Source organism: Mercenaria mercenaria, chromosome 15 (genome assembly GCF_021730395.1).
Source record: "Mercenaria mercenaria strain notata chromosome 15, MADL_Memer_1, whole genome shotgun sequence".
In the NCBI taxonomy this organism is placed as follows: Eukaryota; Metazoa; Mollusca; class Bivalvia; order Venerida; family Veneridae; genus Mercenaria; species Mercenaria mercenaria.
Window position 1 is genome coordinate 10,270,593 of NC_069375.1, and position 21,743 is coordinate 10,292,335.

Consider the following 21,743-nt stretch of genomic DNA (forward strand, 5'->3'; position numbering starts at 1 on the left):
TTTTCTTATTAAGATTAAATTCTGGGTTCAAATAACAGTATCAGTTATTCATATAGTATCAGTTATTTATTAAGTTATTTTTGTTTCACTGGATATAATTGCAGGATGTTTCAATAGGTATGTAGTGCATTAGCACCGTTAGAGTCTAAAGACTCTTGGTTCTACACAGCTGCCCGCCCTTGATGGAATAATGCATGGTCTTCCTCCACCATCAAAGTTGGAAAGTCGCCATATGACCAATATATGTGTCCGTACGACGTTAAACCCAACAAAAACAAAAGGCATGCATGCAAGCATGTATGTATGTATGTATGTACACAAAAGCATAGACAAAGTAAAACAAATAGGTAATATGGACAGAACGAACACTTCTTTATCTTAAGCTTGGATACAGCGATCGTTAGTTATCAAATTTGCTTAATTTTGCGGTGCAGAGATGACACATGTTGTTTATTTTTCGTATAATCACATCTGCAGAATCTGCAGGGATTGATAAGTGAATGAGCTTGAAGGATGACTGCACCAACATAGCCAGGGGGATTCTGCAGGTGTTGTTACATGAAACAAAGGTTAATTGTCGTTGTTCTTGCATAAAATACTACATATAGAAAAAAAGACTATTTAGCTGACTTGATTCAATCGAAGTCGCCCGCGTCACGTTGTTATGGGCACGTATTTTATTTATGCTTTTCCTTTTTAATAGTCTTCTGCAAAATGAGCTTGCCGGACGGTCGGTTAATTTAATTTACAAGAAGAAACATGCGTTATTCTACGTTAAAATCATAACTTTTCAATACCAGCAACTAGTGATTAGAACTGAAATATATAAGATATGTAAGAATTACAAAGGTTTGTCTGTTCATATTTTCTCTCTCCAAAAATTACTAGCCCATATGGTTTTGGTAAAATAGCTCCACACACTCACACTCACGCATACACAAATGAAACACAACTATAAACTTTTGTTTACATGTGTTAAATGTATAGTAATTTACTTATTTCTTTTACATAATATTTAAATGATAAGAAAGATGAGGTAAACTTTATACATAGCATTGAATGATTATATGATTAGATATTACTTCCTATACAAAACAGAGTATGTTAATTATAAATTACACTGCCACATCCTACAAAAGGAAGTTTATCCGCCTGTTTCTGCATCTTCTACAGTACAAAAGAGGGACTCCTTCCTTATCAGTGCATTTATCTTGAAATCCCCCTTCCTTCGATCACATGTCCCGACTTTGCCAGGTGATGGAACAAACGTCCACTCCTGTAACAATGATGCTGTATACAGAAATATCCTTGAGCGGGCAAATGGTTCTCCAATACATTGTCGTCTACCTACACCAAATGGAATCAAACTGAAAAAGCAAAATTAAAACTGAGAATGAGCGTACTATTGCCATCAAAACCGAAATAGCGAATTTAAAATCAAATTTTAACATAAAATGTAGACTGAATATTTAAACAAATATCAATACTTCAAATAAAACAAAAACAAAACGCAAAACACAATTTGGACAAAAAAATATTCCCCAAGTAAGGAAAGAATTGAAACACACGGACAAGTAAGATGACGCTAAACCAAGTGATAACATAGAATTCAAGACACTATTCCGATGAAAGCATAAATATTTTGCAGATGTAATTATACATAACAAAACTTCTGTTAACAATGGACATTCCATACCCGCATGCCTTTTACTAGTTACTCATTTATACATGATATGCATAATGCCATCAAATAAAATTTATGTCATAAAAATATCAACCCTTAGTGTATGCTTTAAACCTGTTTGTCGAATGTTCTACCTTTTCCAAAACACATGTTCTCTTTCTAGAAGCTGACCTTTATCATTTAAGAATCTCTCAGGTCTAAATGTCCAAGGATCTCCCCAGATACGTTCGTCATGGTGTATAAACCACAAATTCGCCAGTACCTGCCACATGGAAAGTCATTTACGTAATTTGATTCACATTTCATTTCTTAAAGAAATCGTGTCTTCAATTTCCTAGTTGGCAAAGTACATATACAAGCAGTTTTTGTCTTACATGAACTGAAATTTGAAACGTATTTTCATAAAAAGGGAGATAATTTGAAAACGTAACATTTCGAAATTCTGAAGTATAATATGAAGTATACTTTTGTTAGTTGAAAGCGGCCGATTAGAAAAATGAAACGCAGGTGAAAAAGACTTAAAATAGCATACGGTACTGTTGGCTGGTATTTGAAATCCTTCAAATTGCAAACTTCTTCCAGTCGCATGATGTCCACCAAGTGGTACTGTATCTTAGGGTTTCCATAACAAGCGCTTCGATAAATATCATCAATGGTCGGTAGACGCTCATTACCGACTACTCTGTTCAATTCTTTTTGTGCCTTACGCTGGTAGTTTGGATGGTTCATCAAGCAAAGAAATAAATTACTCAGCGTAGAAAATGTTGTTATAAAGCCTGAAAATAATAATTAAAATGAATGTAAGTTCCATTTACCACGCAGATATTGGATGTGAAATGGGTGTAAAATTGTGGTGGGGAATCTCGTCTATGACCAGAATTTCCACGTTCGAAGAGATCGGGTTTAATATTATCAACAGCTCTTTTGCATCATCACCCTGGCACATGTATTAAATTATATTGATTGTAGATGTTTTTCTAATTGCTCTCTGCTTCTGTAGGAATGGTTTTGTGTTTAGATATTGACATCAGATCATATAACGTCTATACAGAATGCCTTGAATGCTATTTGTCTCATACTTACCACAAACGTATTACATAGCAGAATAATAAAATTTATAAGAAGACCCTTTGGAAGCTTAAAATGCAACACGCAAAATAATAACAAACACGGTTTGATTGAGTCTGTTCATGAGAGGTAATGGAAAGTGCAACGCCCCCTAGCCTCCTAGTACTCTCAAAACATAATTCAACAGCTACTTTAATACAATTAAGAACAAGAGGGCCATGAAGGCCCTGTATCGCTCACCTGACCTATTGACCTAAAGATCATCAAGATCAACATTCTGACCAAGTTTCATTAAGATATGGTCATAAATGTAGCCTCTAAAGTGTTAACTAGCTTTTCCTTTGATTTGACCCGGTGACCTAGTTTTTGCCCCCACATGACCCAGATTCGAACTTGACCTAAAGATCATCAAGATTAACATTCTGATTAAGTTTCATGAAGATACAGTCATAAATCTGGCCTCTAGAGTCTTAACAAGCTTTTCCTTTGATTTGACCTAGTGACCTAGTTTTTTAACACACCTGACCCAGATTTAAACTTGACCTATAGATCATCAAGATTAACATTCTGACCAAGTTTCATTAAGATATGGTCATAAATGTGGCCTCTAAAGTAATAACTAACTATTCCTTTTATTTGACCCCCGTGACCTAGTTTTTGACCCGACATGACCCAGATTCGAACTTGACCTAAAGACCATCAAGTTTAACATTCTGACTAAGTTTCATGAAGATATAGTCAAAAATGTGGCCTCTAGAGTGTTAACAAGCTTTTCCTTTGATATGACCTAGTGACCTAGTTTTTGACTCCATCTGACCCAGATTTAAACTTGACCTAAAGATTATCAAGATTAACATTCTGACCAAGTTTCATTAAGATATGGTCATAAACGTGGCCTCTACAGTGTTAATTAGCTTTTCCTTTGATTTGACCCGGTGACCTAGTTTTTGACCCGACATGACCCAGATTCAAAATTGCCCTAAAGATCATCAAGTTTAACATTCTGACTAAGTTTCATGAAGATATAGTCATAAATGTGGCCTCTAGAGTGTTAACAAGCTTTTCCTTTGATATGACCTAGTGACCTAGTTTTTGACCCCACCTAACCCAGATTTGAACTTGAGCTATAGATCATCAAGATTTGACCAAGTTTCATTAAGGTATGGTCATAAATGTGGCCTCTAGTGTAAACTAGCTTTTCATTTGATTTGGCTTGGTGACCTAGTTTTTTATCCTACATGACCCAGATTCAAACTGGACCTTAAGATCATCAATATTAACAATCTGACCAAGTTTCATGAAGATACAGTCATAAATGCGGCTTCAACAGTGTTAACAAGCTTTTCCTTTGATTTGACCTGGTGACCTAGTTTATGATCCCAGATAACCAAATATCGAACTCGTCCAAGATTTTATTAAGGGTAACATTCTGACCAAGTTTCATTAAGATTGGGCCAAAAATGTGACCTCTAGAGTGTTAACAAGCTTTTCCTTTGATTTGACCTGGTGACCTAGTTTTTGACCCTAGATGACCCAATATCGAACTCGTCCAAGATTTTATTGAGCGTAACATCCTGACCAAGTTTCATTAAGATTGGGCCAAAATTGTGACCTCTAGAGTGTTAACAAGCTTTTCCTTTGATTTGACCTGATGACCTAGTTTTTGACCCCAGATGACTTAATATCGAACTCATCCAAGATTTTCTTGAGGGTAACATTCTGACCAAGTTTCATTAAGATTGGGCCAAAAATGTGACCTCTAGAGTGTTAACAAGCTTTTCCTTTGATTTGACCTGATGACCTAGTTTTTGATCCCAGATGACCCAATATCGAACTCGTCCAAGATTTTATTGAGGGTAACATTCTGACCAAGTTTCATTAAGATTGGGTCAAAAATGTGACCTCTAGAGTGTTAACAGTCAAATTGTTGACGACGGACGGACGGACGGACGGACGGACGACGGACGACGACGGACGCCGGACACAGGGTGATCACTAAAGCTCACCTTTGAGCACTTCGTGCTCAGGTGAGCTAAAAATGGAAGCGAAAGGAGATTCCAACAAAACACTTTGATCAGAAAATGGTTTTTATGGTGGAGTTCTATGATACAAATGATGGCATCTTAGGTCTAAATACACCAGCTATAACGAGTTCTTGCAGCATTGCATTTATAGTCTCGTCTGTGAGAAATACTTCATTTCCAGTTTCAAGCTGTCGGTCTTGTTCATTCAGAAGAAAATCAACGTATCCTCTAACCTTGTCTTTCTCACGAGTCTCCTGTAGAAATAAAACACTACAGTCTGTGTTAAGTTTGTCTTAAACAATTGATTTTTAATCTTTAGCAATAACTTACTTTTAAAATGAAACAGGTTACCCTGATTTTGTAACAAGCTGAAATCTTGTTTAGGTTTACTGCGTTTGTATTCAGTTGGAACCAGTAATTCGATTCATGGTCAAGTTCATGCTCACCGCAAGACAACAACCACAAGTTTTATCATGTTTGCTTTTCTTAGTATTGTTTGTATGCATACAGTTTTGCGTCACTTCATTTGAAAGCCAATTCCTTTATGGACTCAAGGTTTAAACCTAGAAAAATGTTGTAATTGATAACCGTTGAATTATTCAATGTAGTCAATGTGAACGAAGTAATACTTAACAAAAAAACACACACACACACACACACACACACACACACACACCCGCACGCACGCACGCACACACAATATTAACATTTATAATGGATAAACAACGTTACTTGCTTACGTATCGTGTAAATCCTTAAAGCGTTATAAATTATGGATCAAGATAAAATAACGTTTCTTTGTTTCGATCTAAATACCTGCAAACAACCACATAACGATAACAAATGTTTATTACCTTGATACGATACATGTATTTCTCATGTATTTTTTCCCTAGCGGTCAAGATCCTCTGAATGTTCCTGGCAAAAATCGCATAAAGGGTACAACTGTGTATAAACAGCATTTGCCTTTGGTGTTATCATGAAATCGAAAGCCTCGTTGAATTCCCAAAATACATCCACACCGTCACAATCTTTTATTGGTTCACCAGAAAGCTATTTTTAAAAACGAAATAAGAAGGAATTATCTTTAGTGAAGGTTCTCATGTTGAATAATATGATACATTCGACGATATCTATATTAAGAAAAAGTGCTTAATATGTTACTTTATGAGATTATACATATAATGCGTTGGTTCGGCAATCAGATCAGTGAAAATTTAACATGAACTAACCACTCAGTTAACATGAATATGTGTAAGCCCATAACTTGACCAAAATCGTATTAACTACATTTAAAAATATAAAATAGAGAAAAGTGGAAACTTCACAGGTCGCTCAACACGACAAAAACGAAAATGTTGCAGGCCCGGTTTGATTGAGCCTGTGCATGGACATACATCTAAATGTAAAGTACTATTTCCATCCGAGGTTAGCGTGATACCCTTATTGTCGTAGAATACATATTTCCCGAAGAAGGTAGACGGCCTGTCATTGAGATGGGTTTTCTATCTGTCCTCAGTGAACGCTTTCTGTACAAATTCGACCGTGTTGAATGTTATAATGTTAATCCCTAAAATGTTTACTCGTACTATATCTCCATATTTTTGAGCATATTCCATACATTTTGTGTGCATAGTTTTTAATGAAAATTCAAACAGACAGCCAATAACAGTCAATCCCTTAGGTCCTGGAATAACATTGCCGTTTCCTATCCGACGAAACACAAAATAAATTAGTAATAAAATAACCAAAGTATATGAAATATAGAAAAGTATCTCCATTTAGCAGCAACACATATATCTCTATGTAGCCGAGTGAACTGATGTATAATATAGGTCACCTATTTGTTTAAGCTGAACGAACGGATGCGAATGGGTGTCCATTTTATTAATCAGCCCCTTGACATAAATTGCAGATAATTTCTAGGTTTATGTATTCTAGAATCAATTGAAAATTTATTTAAAAAAGATAAAAAAATTTATGAACTGCGGATATATTCGATAAATAAGTCGTATAGTTCACATACTTTTATAACGAGCTGATAGACAGTTTTAAACTTTATCAGATCTACTTGTAATATTTATTGTCTTGCTTAATGCTTGCTTATAAAATGGACATTCGTATGAGATTATTTCCTAACTAGAATATTTATCGAAAAAGTGAATCAATCGAACGGTTTATTCATTGCCACAGCAAATTAACAGTTTTAAATCTTTTCCAAGTACAGGTGCATATTTATTAAGTTTGTTTAAAAAGCCCTTACTTAAGTTGGATAATTGCAAAATTCCAAACCCAATTATTAAATATTAGAGAAGGCCTAAATGAATCAGAGTTTAGAAATACCTTGCCAGTAAAGAAAGACTGTTGCTAATTTGACATACTGCTCAGGCGTAAAAACATCTTCGTTTTTCTGTATCCCGACCTACCCTAAAATTTTGGCCCGACCCAAATGTTTTTATGGCCTTGGGGATTTTTTTTTTCAACTTTCTGACAAAAAGTTGCAAAACTGCACTTTCTATGCTTTAAGCATGGTCAGTGATATTAGAAATCAACTTACTAATGCTCTACAAACATAACCGCCTTATTTGTATTCATTGTCTTTTGACATAAAAATAATTTCCGAAATGTCTCACTTAATAAAAAAAATCCACCCAAAAAAAAATTCGACATACCTATCCTACTTTTTCATCATGTTAACGGAAACAAAGAAATTTTTTAGGCCTGACAATTTTCGGTGGTGGTCAGTTAACCGTACTAGTTTTCCTGGATTCTCACCAGAACTTAATTTTTCTTGCAGGTAACCTACAAATTCTGCAGATGATTCAATGGCGGAGGATGATACATTGCCAGGCAATCGAACTTGCAGTCTCTCTCGATTCATAGTCGTAAGCTTTACCTTCTGGGCTCACTGTTCTAATAGCAGCTTCCAAAGGGAAAGTGTAATATTTTCTATTACCATGCGACAACGGAATTATCAAACGCAGAGGAGAACTGACGTCCGACATGATGCCTTCTGTCAAATCGGCATACGTCTGGGTTGTGGATCAAACTCGCGACTTCACAATTCTAGGTCATTTGCTCTTTATACTGATCATACTGGGATGACTGTTTATACGTTTCACTTTTACACACCAGTTAAATAGAACAGAAAACATGTACACTATAACATACATTTCATTTTTACAGCGTTCATTTCACATCCCTTTCGGTGACTAATGTTAAAAAAATGAGGGCTTTCAAAAGCTTGCTAAAACCCACTTCTTTGTACAAAATTTATTTATCCAAGGGTCACTTAACTGTTTAGATATGGGTATATGTTTGTCTTATTTTGTTTGTGTTTAATTTATAATTGCTTGTATTTTTTCTGCAATGTATTCAAAGCACGTTTGAACGAGTACATGTGCATGAAAAGAGTTCCATATAAATGTGGTATAACAATATTAACGTGAATTCAAAACTGGAAAACGGCATACAAGATGACCATCCGAAGATATTATTGTGATTACTCCAACGACAATATTCTTGCATAAACAAAAGGTCCACTGTGTTCGTCTCGTCTCTGTACTATGTCGAATGTATACCAACTGAGAATGGTGACAAATAAAGATTGTGGAAGTTGTTTTTACATACAATTTGGATGTACAGACTGACTTTATAAACAGCGGGCATATTCATTCAACATATATTATGAACCTGCATATCTGCTCAAACAATAACTAATAACGCTGAAATGCGTTAAGTTTAATGCCATCAGGTACAAATCATACAATTCATAAAACTCTCTTACAATTTTAGCCATATTCGCATAATCAATAGCGTACCATTTCCTAAAAACATGTCCTTACTTACCTTTCTGAACTAAGAACCCCTCGTGTCTGTCCGCGGGTCTTTCTAGATATACAGTCTGAACTAAGAATCCGTCGTGTCTGTCCGCGGGTCTTTCTAGATATACAGTCTGAACTAAGAATCCCTCGTGTCTGTCCGGGGGTCTTTCTAGATATACAGTCTTGAACCTGCATTGAGCAGTCACCCAAGATAGAGATACAATGTGGCTGCGTAAGGCAGGTGGCTCCTTACGACGAATAAAACATCACTTTAGCTGACTGGCTGCCTAATGCAAGCATTTGCTTAATACAGATGACAGCTAAGGCAGATTTAACTGTATACCACAAACTTGCAAATACCTTGGAAATGAAAATTGAAATAACTTATTCCGCATATACATTTCAGTTATCAAGAAAGCGTGTTCAAATGACCTGTCAGGCAATGGTCAAAAGGTGCCAGTGATTAACCTTTAGCCTGCTGGCGGCAAAAATATTGCTTTTGCGAACAGTGCAGACCAAGATCAGCCTGCACATCCGTGCCTTACCCCTTTGAATCATAAGTGGTACTGCCAAAACTGAATGATGGACCAGTCCATATTAGAAATTTAGGGTAAAAGGTTAAATGTTCATTGTCAATTTTTTTTGTCAGTTTTCGTTGATAACATAGTATTTAATATTTATTGGACAGTCCCAGTCGTTTAGTAAATATTAGTTTGATACGAAACTAGACGATAGATGTGTCAATAAGATATGCATGATAAACTAGCGCGACGATGTATTATTAACAAATAGAAAACGTTGAAAGGCCGTCAAATACGACATAAATGAAAATGTTGCATGCTTGGTTGACAATGCAAGACTTAATTAACTTTACATTTACCATCAATTTTGAGAAGTAAAACACTTGAAAGTGATGTATAGAGAAGCAAATATCATTTTATATTCATTTTGTTTTGTTTGGGTTTGACACCGTTTATATATGTAACGCCGGGCAGTTTGCCCGCTCAAGGATATTTCTGTAAACAGCCTCACTTCTCTAGCAGTGGTCATTTGTTCCATTACCGAACAAAGCCAGGTCATGTGATCCAAGAATGTGGAATTTCGAGATGAATTTAACCATAAGGAAAAAGACCCTCGTTTGTCACTGACTGTGCAGACTAGCGTGTAAATTTTGTGCTGCATGGTGTGCCATATATAACATTTTATAATTTACAATATGTGTATAAAGGATATCGCCTTTTCAATGTTTAAATGGTATTCATGGGAATTGATTTAATAACTGTGTTATAATATGTATTATTATACCTCACATAAATGTCCAATGCAAATTTCCCATTAGTTTAACTTGAATAATATATCATATTCCCCAGTGATTTTATATCACATGCGCAAAGGCGTTATTTTCAATTTCTGCGCAGGTGATATGATCCATAATTTCATATCACATGCGCAACAGCGTTATTTTGTTTTTATGCGCATGTGATATTATTTTTTCATATCACCCGTTGAGAGACTAATCATCGTCTTCATCATATGACACAAGATCTATAACTTGTGTAATTATTTCATGGATTATGTCACGTTTTAACTTAGATTGCTTCACTTTGATGCTTTTTCGCCATATCTCTGTTCTTACCAAATGGATTTAATTCAAACTTAAAATGGTTGTTACACATCATCTCCCACATTCTACGACACAAGCTCCATAACCCTGTCATCAAAATGTTATGAATTATGCCCCTTTTTTAGAATTTCAGGCTCTTTCTCAGTCATTACTATATAGATTTGATTCAAACTTAACATAGTTGTTCTACATTATTTGCCACATGATATGACACATTTTACATTACTCTTGCAGAATGTTTCATGATTTTTGTCTTAATGTTTTGATACATTTTACCTCTATCTATCGTATTACAAAATACATTTCACATAGACTATTTTCCAATACCGGTGTCCACATGAGAGTCATAATCACTCTAGTGGCTGCTCCATCTTCCTCAGAAGTGCCCGATGTGTCACTATCCAGCATTGAAATAGTCGAGCGTGTTGCGTCCTGCGCTTCCATACGATACTCTTACCGATTTTATCAACTATCACAACAGCGATTGTTAAATGCCGTGTAGTTGCTGTAAAAGCCTCCTCATACTTATTTACAGTATTGTTATATTTTCTAGTCTTTTTTTTTGTACAATTTATTATCTGTCATGTACAGACTCTGTTTTAACCGTTAGTCATCAGTGTAAAAAAAAATTTGCCTCATCTAAGGCAATCACTAATATGTTTTCCTATTTTTCAATACCTTTTGCAAAGATTGTACTTGGTAATTATTTCATTTCATTGATGCTTATCTGTTTTAACTAAAACATTATTTTCATGGAGCTCTGATATAACTTTATTTAGATTTTGAAGTGAGAATCTGGGATTTTGCAATCAGTCAAAGCTGTTATATCTCAATCGGCACGATTAGTGGTACTATTTAAACTTTCAGCTTGCAAATTTCGGCTGAAGTGGTTCAGATACTCCCACTTTCATAGTTTTGGGTATTGTTTAATCACCCTTTAGATATGATGCCTTCTTTTTAATTTTGTCTTTTGACAGTTTCTATGATATGCAGGCTCTGTAGCCTCGGGTCCCCTCTATAATGCATTTCCATAACCGTCCGTGAACATTGTGTTGGGCGACATGTCATGTCTTATTATAACGGCTGATAAAGAAAGCAGGCCACCTGTCAAAGTCATAATTGTTAACATCTAAGCTGCACACTCTATTGGTGTCCTGTCATTAAAATTGATAACTTGGTTTAAACCACATTTACAAATACATACGTTGCCTTCGTTTTTCGAAGCTAAATGGAGATAACTTGAAATAGTTGATGTGTGACATACATGTATATAATGAAAATAAATGTTTCATTTTGTTCAACTGTACTTTACAATTACCGGAGTCGCATGTTTTTTAGTAAGCTAAATGGAGATGATTGTTTATATTTTGTGTGCTTAATTACTTTACTATTTATTTCATTTCTTTTACCTCGGGCTAGAAATGGCAATGATATTCCTGGACCTAAGGGTTTGCCTGTTATTGGTTGCCTGTTTGAATTTTCATTAAAAACTATGCACACAAAATGTATGGAATATGCTGAAAAATATGGAGAAATTGTACGAGTAAACATTTTAGGGATTAACATTATAACACTGAACACGGTCGATTTGGTACAGAAAGCGTTCACTGAGGACAAATATAAAACCCATCTCAATGACAGGCCGTCTACCTTCCTCGGGCAGTTCGTATTTTATGGCAATAAGGGAATCGTCTTGACACCGGATGGAATGGTACTGTACATAATGAATTGAGAAAGTTATTCACAAGAGGATTTAGAGTGTATGGAGAAGGAATTAAAGAGTTCGAGGACAAAGTTATGCACGAGATTGTTAGTATGAAGTCGCGGATAAAAGAGATCGGTGACGCTGAGTTTGACCTTGGGCCTATGCTAAAACGTTCATTGTCAAATGTTTTGTCAGTTTTTGTAGGTAACATTTTATTACATAAATAACATATATGTTTTATCTATCTTAATCGCTTCATGTAAAATATTATGATACTTGACACCATCATGTGCTAAATACTTTAAATCTTTAATGTGTTATAATTACTTTCAGAAAAGACAAAAAAAGCCTCTTTAAAGGATCTGTTTTAGACGGCAGATATAAGCTACATCTGTGTGCCATTCTATAAATTTACATGTGTTTCTAATATTTTTAAACAATACTGCATCTTTTAGATATTTCACCAGCATGCATAAAAAGACCTATTCAGAATGGTGATACAACTTCTTACATACATTTCAGTTGTATGATATCATTGTATCAAAATAACAGACATCTGTACATCTGCATGTTTAAAATATTAATGGTACACCGACCTTGATGACAGAATAAACGATACTTACAGGTTTACGATATTTCAGTGCAAATCTTTATTTTTGTATTGTTTTGTAGTGATATATTGAAAGTAGTAAAACTTCATATTTAAAGAAATTAATACCTCAGTGGTATGAGATGTGAATGATTAATGGCCTCCGCAATGGCCGAGTGGTTAAGGTCGCTGACTTACTTGTCCCTTTCCAATGTGGGTTAGTAGCCTCACTTTGGGTCAGAGGGTTCTTCCTCCGAAAGAAGACCTGAAAGGTCATCCATTTCATCTCAAATTGTGTTGGTGTGACGCTAAACTCATCCACAACTAAAATTTGTAAAGAATGTAATAAAACATAAAACATGTTGAACTTTAATGTAGAACGCATCTGTAGATACGGATGTTAGATATTTTTCAAAACAAAAAAAGTAACCTCAAATTGCATTGGAAAAGCTGAGTTTAGACGAAATACTTGTAAACATGACAATGGCTTTTTCTTCAATGATTGGCAAGGTTTAAATAAAAAAGGAAACACTCAGCAATATATTTGACTAGATATTTTAGAATAATCAGTACTTGTAAAAATCAACAATGCATATAAAATTTATATACTTCAGTTATATCATCCTTTTTAACCAAAACATATACATTTGTCTATCTTTACCAAGTTTTAAAAAGCCTGATATAGCACTGACGTCAGTGATGAAATAAAGGACAAAACTGCTGGAAAAACTCGACTAGTTTACAACAGTTGATTGTTAACTTGCATTAATCTTAAGTTTGTATTATTTTGTAGCACTGTGATTAAAGTTATAAGAGTTTATAACTCAAAGAAGTCTTATCAGAATAGGAATACGTAAGCGCTATGCAAATATTTTGTTGGTACATTTGTATTTTTTAAACTTTAATTTGGCACAAATCTGTATAAAGCTTCGATTTAAAACATTTAATAATTAAAACACAAACACCACATTATTTCAGTTTGTACAAAATACATTTTCGAAAATCAATTGGAATTTTCTTTAATAATTAATTATAGAAAAAAAAATGAAAAAAAAACCCGGGAAAATCTAGCGGAAGTTTTGACACTGATTATTTCTTTAAAGCTCACTGTTTCTTTATTTGAGGTAAAATACTGTCTTTTATAATTACTTTAACTTGACAGGGAAAAATCCAAATGTGCGATTATTCTAGATTTGAAATTTAAAAACTAACATTGTTAAGAAGTTAAAGAACGTTTTAGTTGCAGGATGGAAATACTCCTATCAAAGCTTCTTTTATGTTTATATATGTACATCCAAAAAATATAATGACTGACTTGTAAGCATTCAGAATTTGTTTTGGAAAACAATAACGTAATCTCATACGCCGTGATGTTAAGTTTGTTATCGGTAGTGTGGTTGGTTGAAAACTGAAAGACTAAAGAAAAGAAACACTTATTGGCTTATTTACAGCTCCTTTCTATTTCTATTTCTCAGCCTTATTACAAATAGTATTTGAATATAGAACTCTTTTGACTGTGTATAATGAGTGAAAAGGTTTATTTAGGCACTTTAACGCAACGTTCATAGGCCACGTGAGCAGATATTTAAGACGAAGTTGTAGCTTCCGGCGTGTTGTATAACAAACAATAACAACAATTGGTCATTTCTGTTTTACATAATTTAAAACTATATGTCAAAATTCTATCATATTATAAAGCACGAGTACCTTTTCTAAGAATATTGTTTGTATATTTTGGCCGTGAACAAAGCTTTCTGGTGAACAAATCAATGACTGCGACAACGTCGATATATTTTGGGACTTCAACGAGGCTTTCGACTTCATCACGTCACCAAAGGCAAATGCCGTTTATACAGTTGCCTACTTCATGCGATTTCTGCCGGGACAATACCGGGACAAGTTTCAGGATATCATGACCGCCAGAGAAAGAATACACGAGAAATACTTCTTTCATATCAAGGTAAGACAACACTTATCGCAAGGATGATTGCCTAAGCCTTTTAATATTTTAAGTAAAACATATTCTGTAAATTTATCAAACTTTTAACACGTTAAAGATAACCACGATGCGCACATGTTACTTCAATTCATTTATTTATCTATTTACTTGCAATGTAAATGGTTTACGGTTGTTTTGCTTAATTTCGGTAAAATTACGGCGATGACATTGAGTTATGCAACAGATATGATTATATGTAAATGTGACCTTCTCGTGTGTTTCATACTTGATTCCACAAGTACCCCTTAATGCATAACATAAGAGCCCAATACATAAAATAATATCAAGGAAAGCAATATGTCCCAAGTAGTATAAAATATCAATATACCATGTAGAAATTTCGGGAAATTATCTTCGGAAGAGCATAATACCAAACTTTAGATATAGTCCTTGATGTCATGAAAGCTGATCAAACTTGAATATGTACACTGTCAAACTGCATATAGACACTTTAAGAAATAAATTACTTTTAGCAAATAATTGGCGAATGAATTTACTGTTTTGCCTGCTTTGAGGACAGTGGCGAAGAGGACACATTAATTCAGATCAGTAATGAAGTTATTGTCCGAAACAGATTGCATACTTTTATCGATTCGGAAGCGGATTGCAATGAAAGCAAAAGATACTCGGAAATGCACATTGACCATTTATTTAGTCGTTATAGTGTTATCTTCAGTTAATATCAAAATTTATTACTCAAAAAATGTTCAAAGATTGAGGACATGAAACTGATGAAATTGAAAGGTAATAGAGTATTTTTATAAAGTGTACCTTAGTCAATTTCTTGTATGGCTAGATTAAGCCAAAAACATGATTCATTAAAGTTATTTTTAGGCATTTAGGTATGTCAGTGTTAATACATTTCAATTATTTTGTATTCTGAAGTTTAGAGCACTTTGTTCTCTCGTTGTCTTTGCAAAGAATGCCTAGGTGTGGAATGAATGGTGAATCTTTAGGGAAGATTGTGTTACTTCTGTGTCATGTTTACAAAATTGATCATCATTTGCGGTTTAAAATATACTTCTTTCTATAAGAAATAGTTGAATAATTGGGAAAACGTCATTGACCTATCAGATAGCAGCATTTTGTTATCTGACTATAAATACGAGACAGACAGCTATTTATTTCAATTCACTTTATAGATTGCACATTTTGGATTTGGTGTTTTCTGGAAATCTAAAGCCAATTCTAGTAGCTTTGGTCTTATTATTTGCTAGAGACAAAACGAAAAATAGGAAGTTTGGGTTAAATTCATGTGCCATTGAACATACTGGAACTTACTTGAATTTATTTCGGACAGAGTACCAGCAGATTTGGAATTTTCTGACAACATTGACATTGTTTGAAATGAATGAAGTTGTAAATTGTTGATTAACGTCTTTGCGACTGTATGAGTTTATTGATAAACATTTTAAAACTAAAAGTGTATTTATGAGTAATAGTCAGTATAATTCTTTATAAATTACACTTAATCTATTATTGTGTTAACTGACCTTCAAACTGATGAGGTAATAATTTAATATTGCAGCACTTAGCATCATAAACACTTTGATAAAGCCCAGACATTAGTTTTAAAAGGAATCCTGGCTTTTCCTTGAAATGAATGTCAGTGGTGTTGATTATCCTGAACAATTCAAGGGCCCAAACGCTTAACATTTCTTTGGTTAAACTATATTTATGGTTCTCTATCAAACGCACTATGTAAAGTTCGCAGCATTTGGAATTTGCTCTTAACAATTTGTCGGGTTTACGACCTTGTTACAAATGCGAAGTCAGTTTTAACAAATAACGAAGTAATTGCTACAGATTATAAAAATGTATAATTGTATCAGAGAAATTAATACTAGGCAACAAAATATGTGATTCTTTTTCTACAGGAGACACACGAAAGAGGCAAAATTAGAGGATACGTTGATTTTCTTCTGGATGAACAAGCCAGCCAGCATGAAAGCGGGAATGATGTCCTTCTTACAGAGGAGACTATAAAGGCAATGCTGCAAGAAGTTATTATAGCTGGTACGGTGGCAAGTCTAATATTATATGTTATAGAACTCTACCACACAATACATTAGGAAAATTTTTGTTTTTGTTAGGTTTAACTTCATAGCGACTCAATTGTAGGTTATAAGGATTCAGCACTCCAAATAGCTGGCTTTCTTTATTCCTTCTCTCCAATATTTCAAAGGATGACATTATTTAAATTCCTCTAAATATCAAAATCAAAATTGAGAGTACCTACTTATTATATCATTTAGTGACTAGATTATTATAACGTACTGTTTCTGAAATTCGCTAACAGTTTTGGGGAAATGAATAGGTTAACACATTATCGAATTAAATTGCATATGTTTTAAGCTATCTTTCACTTCTATTTACTGCTTCCAATAAATAATATAATGGCATACTTTATATTAAGTTTAACCTTGAGATTTGGAAACGTTTTGCAGTATATTCATTATTTTGATTATTTTGTAGCAACTGTATGATTTTGTATTTTTTTTTAAGTATGTAGCATGCCAGACATTTTGTAGGGCAGTCTGATCATGTGTATTGCAAAATGAAATATTATGGCTGATGATTCCTCTTTCATTTTTGAAATCAAATGTTATAATACTGCTTAACTGATAACATATACCTAGTCTATAAACACGTGGGATTATTTAAAATTGAACAATTCTAATGTCACAGTCGATTATGAATTAAATCGATAAAAAAAGATCATTTTGAAGCACATAATGCAAACAAGAAAAATATTAACAGACTTGGTTTGATTGTTTCTGTTCTTTAGAGTTAATGTAATAGAAGATGATTCACCTCTCACGCCCACAAGCACCGACGTGAGCGGAATTCTTCTCAGAAGGACCAGAAAACATAACTACATAGGAAGGCATTTTACGGCCGCAACAAGGCATTTAAAAAATTTTGGTATGATTATTATTAAACTCTACAAAGAGAAATCAATTATCAATAAATTTATATTATGTTTTTAGTATGTACTAGTTTAGCTGAAAATGATAAAGAGCCTTTATTTTCGGACATAAATGTTATGAATCATACTTTTTTCAGGCTTTATAACGACATTTTCTACGTTGAGTAATCTATTTCTTTGCTTGATGAACCATCCAAACTACCAGCGTAAGGCACAAGAAGAATTGAACGAAGTTGTTGGTAATAAGCGTCTACCGACTCTTGATGACAGACGTAACTGTCCATTTATAGAAGCTGTTGTTATGGAAACCTTAAGATATTTAACAACTGCACTATATGGGGTACCACATACGAATGAAACAAGTTTGGAATTTGAAGGTTTTCAAATACCTGCATGGAGTAATGTATGCTATTTTTGATACTTATTTTTGTTACTACTTTCTATTTCTATCATACTAAAATAATACATTATTTTGCTATATCTTATTAAATGGCATAATTGGTCGATAATAGAAAAGAATCATTCCCCAGGAAAGTTAGCTAATTCAGAAAATAAAATGAACTTGTTAACCGATCTTTAAAGTACATGTAGAAACAAATGATGAAGATTCTGATATCCTAACGACGTGTTATAGTCTTTGCCCGACACGACATGTTTTTAGAAGTAAAATGGGAATCAGATTTAATAAAGTTTCGTGTTTCAGGTATTTGCTAATTTGTGGTTTATACACCATGACGAACGAATCTGGGGCGATCCTTGGACATTTCGACCCGAGAGATTCTTAGATGATAAAGGTCAACTTCTTGAAAGAGGGCACGTGTTTATAAAAAGGTACAACTTTCGATGAAAAGTTTTTAACAGCGTTTTTATGGTATTAGCTGTATCTTCGTATATTGCAATTTAGTCCAATTCAGTCTGAGCTGACGAAAATTATTACGGAAAATAATTGCCCTTCTAAACGTTATCATTTGTTTTTGCTCATATATAGTTTATATTTCATTTCAGCTTGATCTAAAATTCACTGTAAATGTGGGTGGAGACGTGATTTTACCATTTTAACACAATTTTGTTTTCAGTTTGATTCCATTCAGTGTAGGTAGACGACAATGCATTGGAGAAACATTTGCCCGCTCACGGATGTTTCTTTATATAGCCTCACTGCTTCAGCAATGGACATTCATTCCGTCACCGGACAAAGTCGGGTCATGTGATCCAAGGAAGGGAGATTTCGAGATAAATACAATGATAAGGAAACCGACCCTCTTTTGTACTGTAGAAGGCAGGGAGACTGATGTTTGACTTTTTAAATTGCAGGATAATTTACTGTAAGTTGGGAAGTTATATGTAATCAATTAATGGTGTAGTGATATGAATAAAAATATATGTCGTCTTTGTATTTGTTTTCATATTATGCATTAAAAAGGCTATACATCCAATACATATAGATATAAATATAAAGTTTTTACTTATAACTTTGAAAATCGCTCTCAACACCCATTCAAGATAGAATCAACCTCGGGTTTAGATTTTTTACTTGTGTTGTAAAATTAAAAATGCAATAAATAGTTTAAAACAAACGCAAATTCATCACAAATTGCTGTACCTCGTATAAAAATGATAGCATTTTGTGATTTTACAAGTTATTCTATTTTTCTTAGACTCTGGATGCCCAGGACAAACCTGAATTATAAGTATGGTCCAGTATACCTGAGTACACCTCACTAAAATGATTATATTTTTACTTTGAACCTGCCGATTTTTATAGTTTATATAGCATTGCCTTCCCAATAAATTGCTCTATAATGTGCCGAAAACCGCATCTAAAAATAACCAGCGGTTACGGAACTACATGCGGAGTAACACAACATATTGAACGCCCCCCGTACATAGCGGAGAAATGCATCGTTTTTTGCACATTCTAAAAGTTTTATACTTCTTTGTTGTAGATATTAACCAAAGCTTGAAACTACTTAATAATTAATATAATTTATGTCTCCACGAAAACAAAATTGAGCCGTGCCATGAGAAAACCAACATAGTGGGTTTGCGACCAGTATGGATCCAGACCAGCCTGCGCATCCGCACAGTCTGGTGAGGATCCATGCTGTTCGCTAACAGTTTCTCTAATTGAAATAGGCTTTGAAAGCGAACAGCATGGATCCTGACCAGACTGCGCGGATGCGCAGGCTGGTCTGGATCCATGCTGGTCGCAAAGCCAGTATGTTGGTTTTCCCATGGCACGGCTCAATTCATACAAGTAAATACAGAAACCATTTTCATGAACTTGGTAAAAAAATGAAAACTCGTGCGATTTAGTTGTGCTGTAAGTTCTGCCTGATCTAGTAAAAATATTATATAACGTCCATTTGTAAGCAAACACGTGATTCTGTACGACCAAAACTGCATTTATCTTGATGAGTAGACAAACTTTGTTTATAGATACGATACTGACAATCATCTGTGTACTTTTCACTCCTAGAGACAGACAAGCAATAAAACAGTCGTAACTTCTGATGAAAAATGTACATTTACGACTTTTTATGACTAGATCCATACAATATTTAAAATCAATAAAGTAACCAAAAATATATACCTATGTACCACCTTCATTCAGATCTGTGTTCCATTTATTATAAAGTATTTTAAAACGCTCGTTCGCACTTTTTTTAAGCCAAAATGAAGTCATGTTATGCATTTATAAAAAAACTCGTTTATATCAGCGATTCTGGTCAATAATTCCAATACTTATACGGTAAATATAAAAATAATCAAAAAAACTCTAGTTTGCACAAAAGCTGCATATCCATTTAATGGGATGATTATGGACCAAACTGCTACATAGAAATTAACTTATAATACTTTCAAAAAAAATATAACAGAATAAGTGATAAATAAAGCTGCGATGAAAATATTTGCTTGTAAGTTTTAATTTACGTTTATTTACATGTTGGGTTTAACGTCGCACCGGCACAATTATAGGTCATAGGGCGACATTCCAGCTTTGATGGTGGAGGAAGAACCCCAGGTGCCCCTCCGTGTGTTATTTCATCACGGGCGGACACCTGGGTAGAACCAACGACCTTCCGTAAGCCAGCTGGGTAACTTCCTCACATGAAGAATTCAACGCCCCGAGTGAGGCTCGAACCCACATCGATGAGGGGCAAGTAATTTGAAGTCAGCGGCCTTAACCGCTCGGCCACGGAGGACCCCTTAAATTTACAAGTCTTCCAGATATATTTACAAACATTCCAGAAGGTCTTAGATCCATGACCACTGATACAGAATATGGTGGCAAATATTTATAAACGGGAAAAATACAAATGCTACATCATATCATGCCATTTTTATCAAATACACAGTGATACATTTAACAACTTTAAATATCACGAAGATTTTAAGAAATCAGCAAGTAGAGCTTTGGCATAGTTATAGTTCTACAAAAGTGGCAGATAAGTACTGTCTTAAATTCAATGTATTTAAAGGCTGAATAATATCATTTTATGTAAGGTGATTAATACAGAATACAAGCTTTATTTGAAGTCGATATTTGTACATTACAATAATATACATTAGCGATGTGTCTCTAGAAACAATGGAGTGTAATTGCATATTTGCATTTATTATATGCCTGTATAAATTTTGTGAAAAATTCTGTGAAAAATACTGTTTGGGTTTCACAAATAAATGGGTACAGGCAAACAAAAATTCCCCACTGTTCTGTAAAACCTGTATAAGACTACAGGTATTTTTACTAAATGTTCTATATAGACACTGAACAATGTTGCAATTGTGCCTGAATTCCAAACCCTCCAAAAATACCTACACTAAACAGAACTATTCAAGAGAAAAAATCCAGATACAATAAACATAGTGTTGACCGGCTCATCTCTACCATCTTGAACCATACCACATAGAGAATAGTCTCTAAATAGCCGCAAACAAGCAAAACTGGCCTTATCAAAAAGTCAAGCTATGCATATTCTGACATTTTAATTCTGTCAAATTGTACATGTACCTACTATTTCATATCTTCTCTATTTAAGTGTCCCATATATTGCACGTCTTTCACCCAAAACTTCATCAATATTCACCTTCAAACAGAGGAACTATTTTGGTGTAACTACTATCAGTTTTCACCATCAAACAGAGGAAATATATAAGACAAAAGGTGTAACCACTTCCTTGTAGTCAACCAGAGGCAAATAACTGTGCTCTTGTGTCAGTTAAGCGAACTAAAAAAAAACAGATTTTTTATAAAAAAGTTTGATGTTCTTTGGTAAAAAACAAAACAACAAAT

The 21,743-nt window shown here is 34.2% G+C and overlaps 2 protein-coding genes across 2 annotated transcripts; one reads left to right on the forward strand and one right to left on the reverse strand.

Annotated features, from left to right (window-relative positions):
- Positions 1 to 430: 430 nt before the first annotated feature.
- Positions 431 to 6,595, reverse strand: LOC123559884 (cytochrome P450 1A1-like). Its single transcript, XM_045352011.2, has 6 exons — positions 6,174 to 6,595; positions 5,631 to 5,829; positions 4,892 to 5,030; positions 2,222 to 2,460; positions 1,819 to 1,946; positions 431 to 1,367 (listed from the first exon to the last, which is right to left on the reverse strand). Exons 2-6 carry the CDS (start codon positions 5,736 to 5,738, stop codon positions 1,145 to 1,147), a joined length of 837 nt encoding a protein of 278 aa, XP_045207946.2. The 5' UTR covers positions 5,739 to 5,829; positions 6,174 to 6,595; the 3' UTR covers positions 431 to 1,144.
- Positions 6,596 to 11,423: 4,828 nt separating this feature from the next.
- Positions 11,424 to 18,843, forward strand: LOC128548904 (cytochrome P450 1A1-like). Its single transcript, XM_053524530.1, has 6 exons — positions 11,424 to 12,129; positions 14,269 to 14,478; positions 16,395 to 16,533; positions 17,584 to 17,849; positions 18,150 to 18,277; positions 18,523 to 18,843. The coding sequence occupies exons 1-6, from the start codon at positions 12,022 to 12,024 to the stop codon at positions 18,743 to 18,745; spliced, it is 1,074 nt and encodes a 357-aa protein (XP_053380505.1). The 5' UTR covers positions 11,424 to 12,021; the 3' UTR covers positions 18,746 to 18,843.
- The last annotated feature ends 2,900 nt before the right edge of the window (positions 18,844 to 21,743 follow it).

What these genes read in the sequence shown, in the direction of transcription:
- LOC128548904 (XM_053524530.1), top strand. Translation starts at nt 12,022, where the DNA reads ATGCACGAGATTGTTAGTATGAAGTCGCGGATAAAAGAGATCGGTGAC. An exon ending in CAAATGTTTTGTCAGTTTTT is followed by an intron (nt 12,130 to 14,268) that starts GTAGGTAACATT and finishes CCGTGAACAAAG; the next exon opens with CTTTCTGGTGAACAAATCAA. An exon ending in GGGCACGTGTTTATAAAAAG is followed by an intron (nt 18,278 to 18,522) that starts GTACAACTTTCG and finishes TTTTGTTTTCAG; the next exon opens with TTTGATTCCATTCAGTGTAG.
- LOC123559884 (XM_045352011.2), bottom strand. Translation starts at nt 5,738, where the DNA reads ATGCTGTTTATACACAGTTGTACCCTTTATGCGATTTTTGCCAGGAAC. An exon ending in GCAAGAACTCGTTATAGCTG is followed by an intron (nt 2,461 to 4,891) that starts GTGTATTTAGAC and finishes TATTATTTTCAG; the next exon opens with GCTTTATAACAACATTTTCT. An exon ending in GAACATGTGTTTTGGAAAAG is followed by an intron (nt 1,368 to 1,818) that starts GTAGAACATTCG and finishes TTGCTTTTTCAG; the next exon opens with TTTGATTCCATTTGGTGTAG.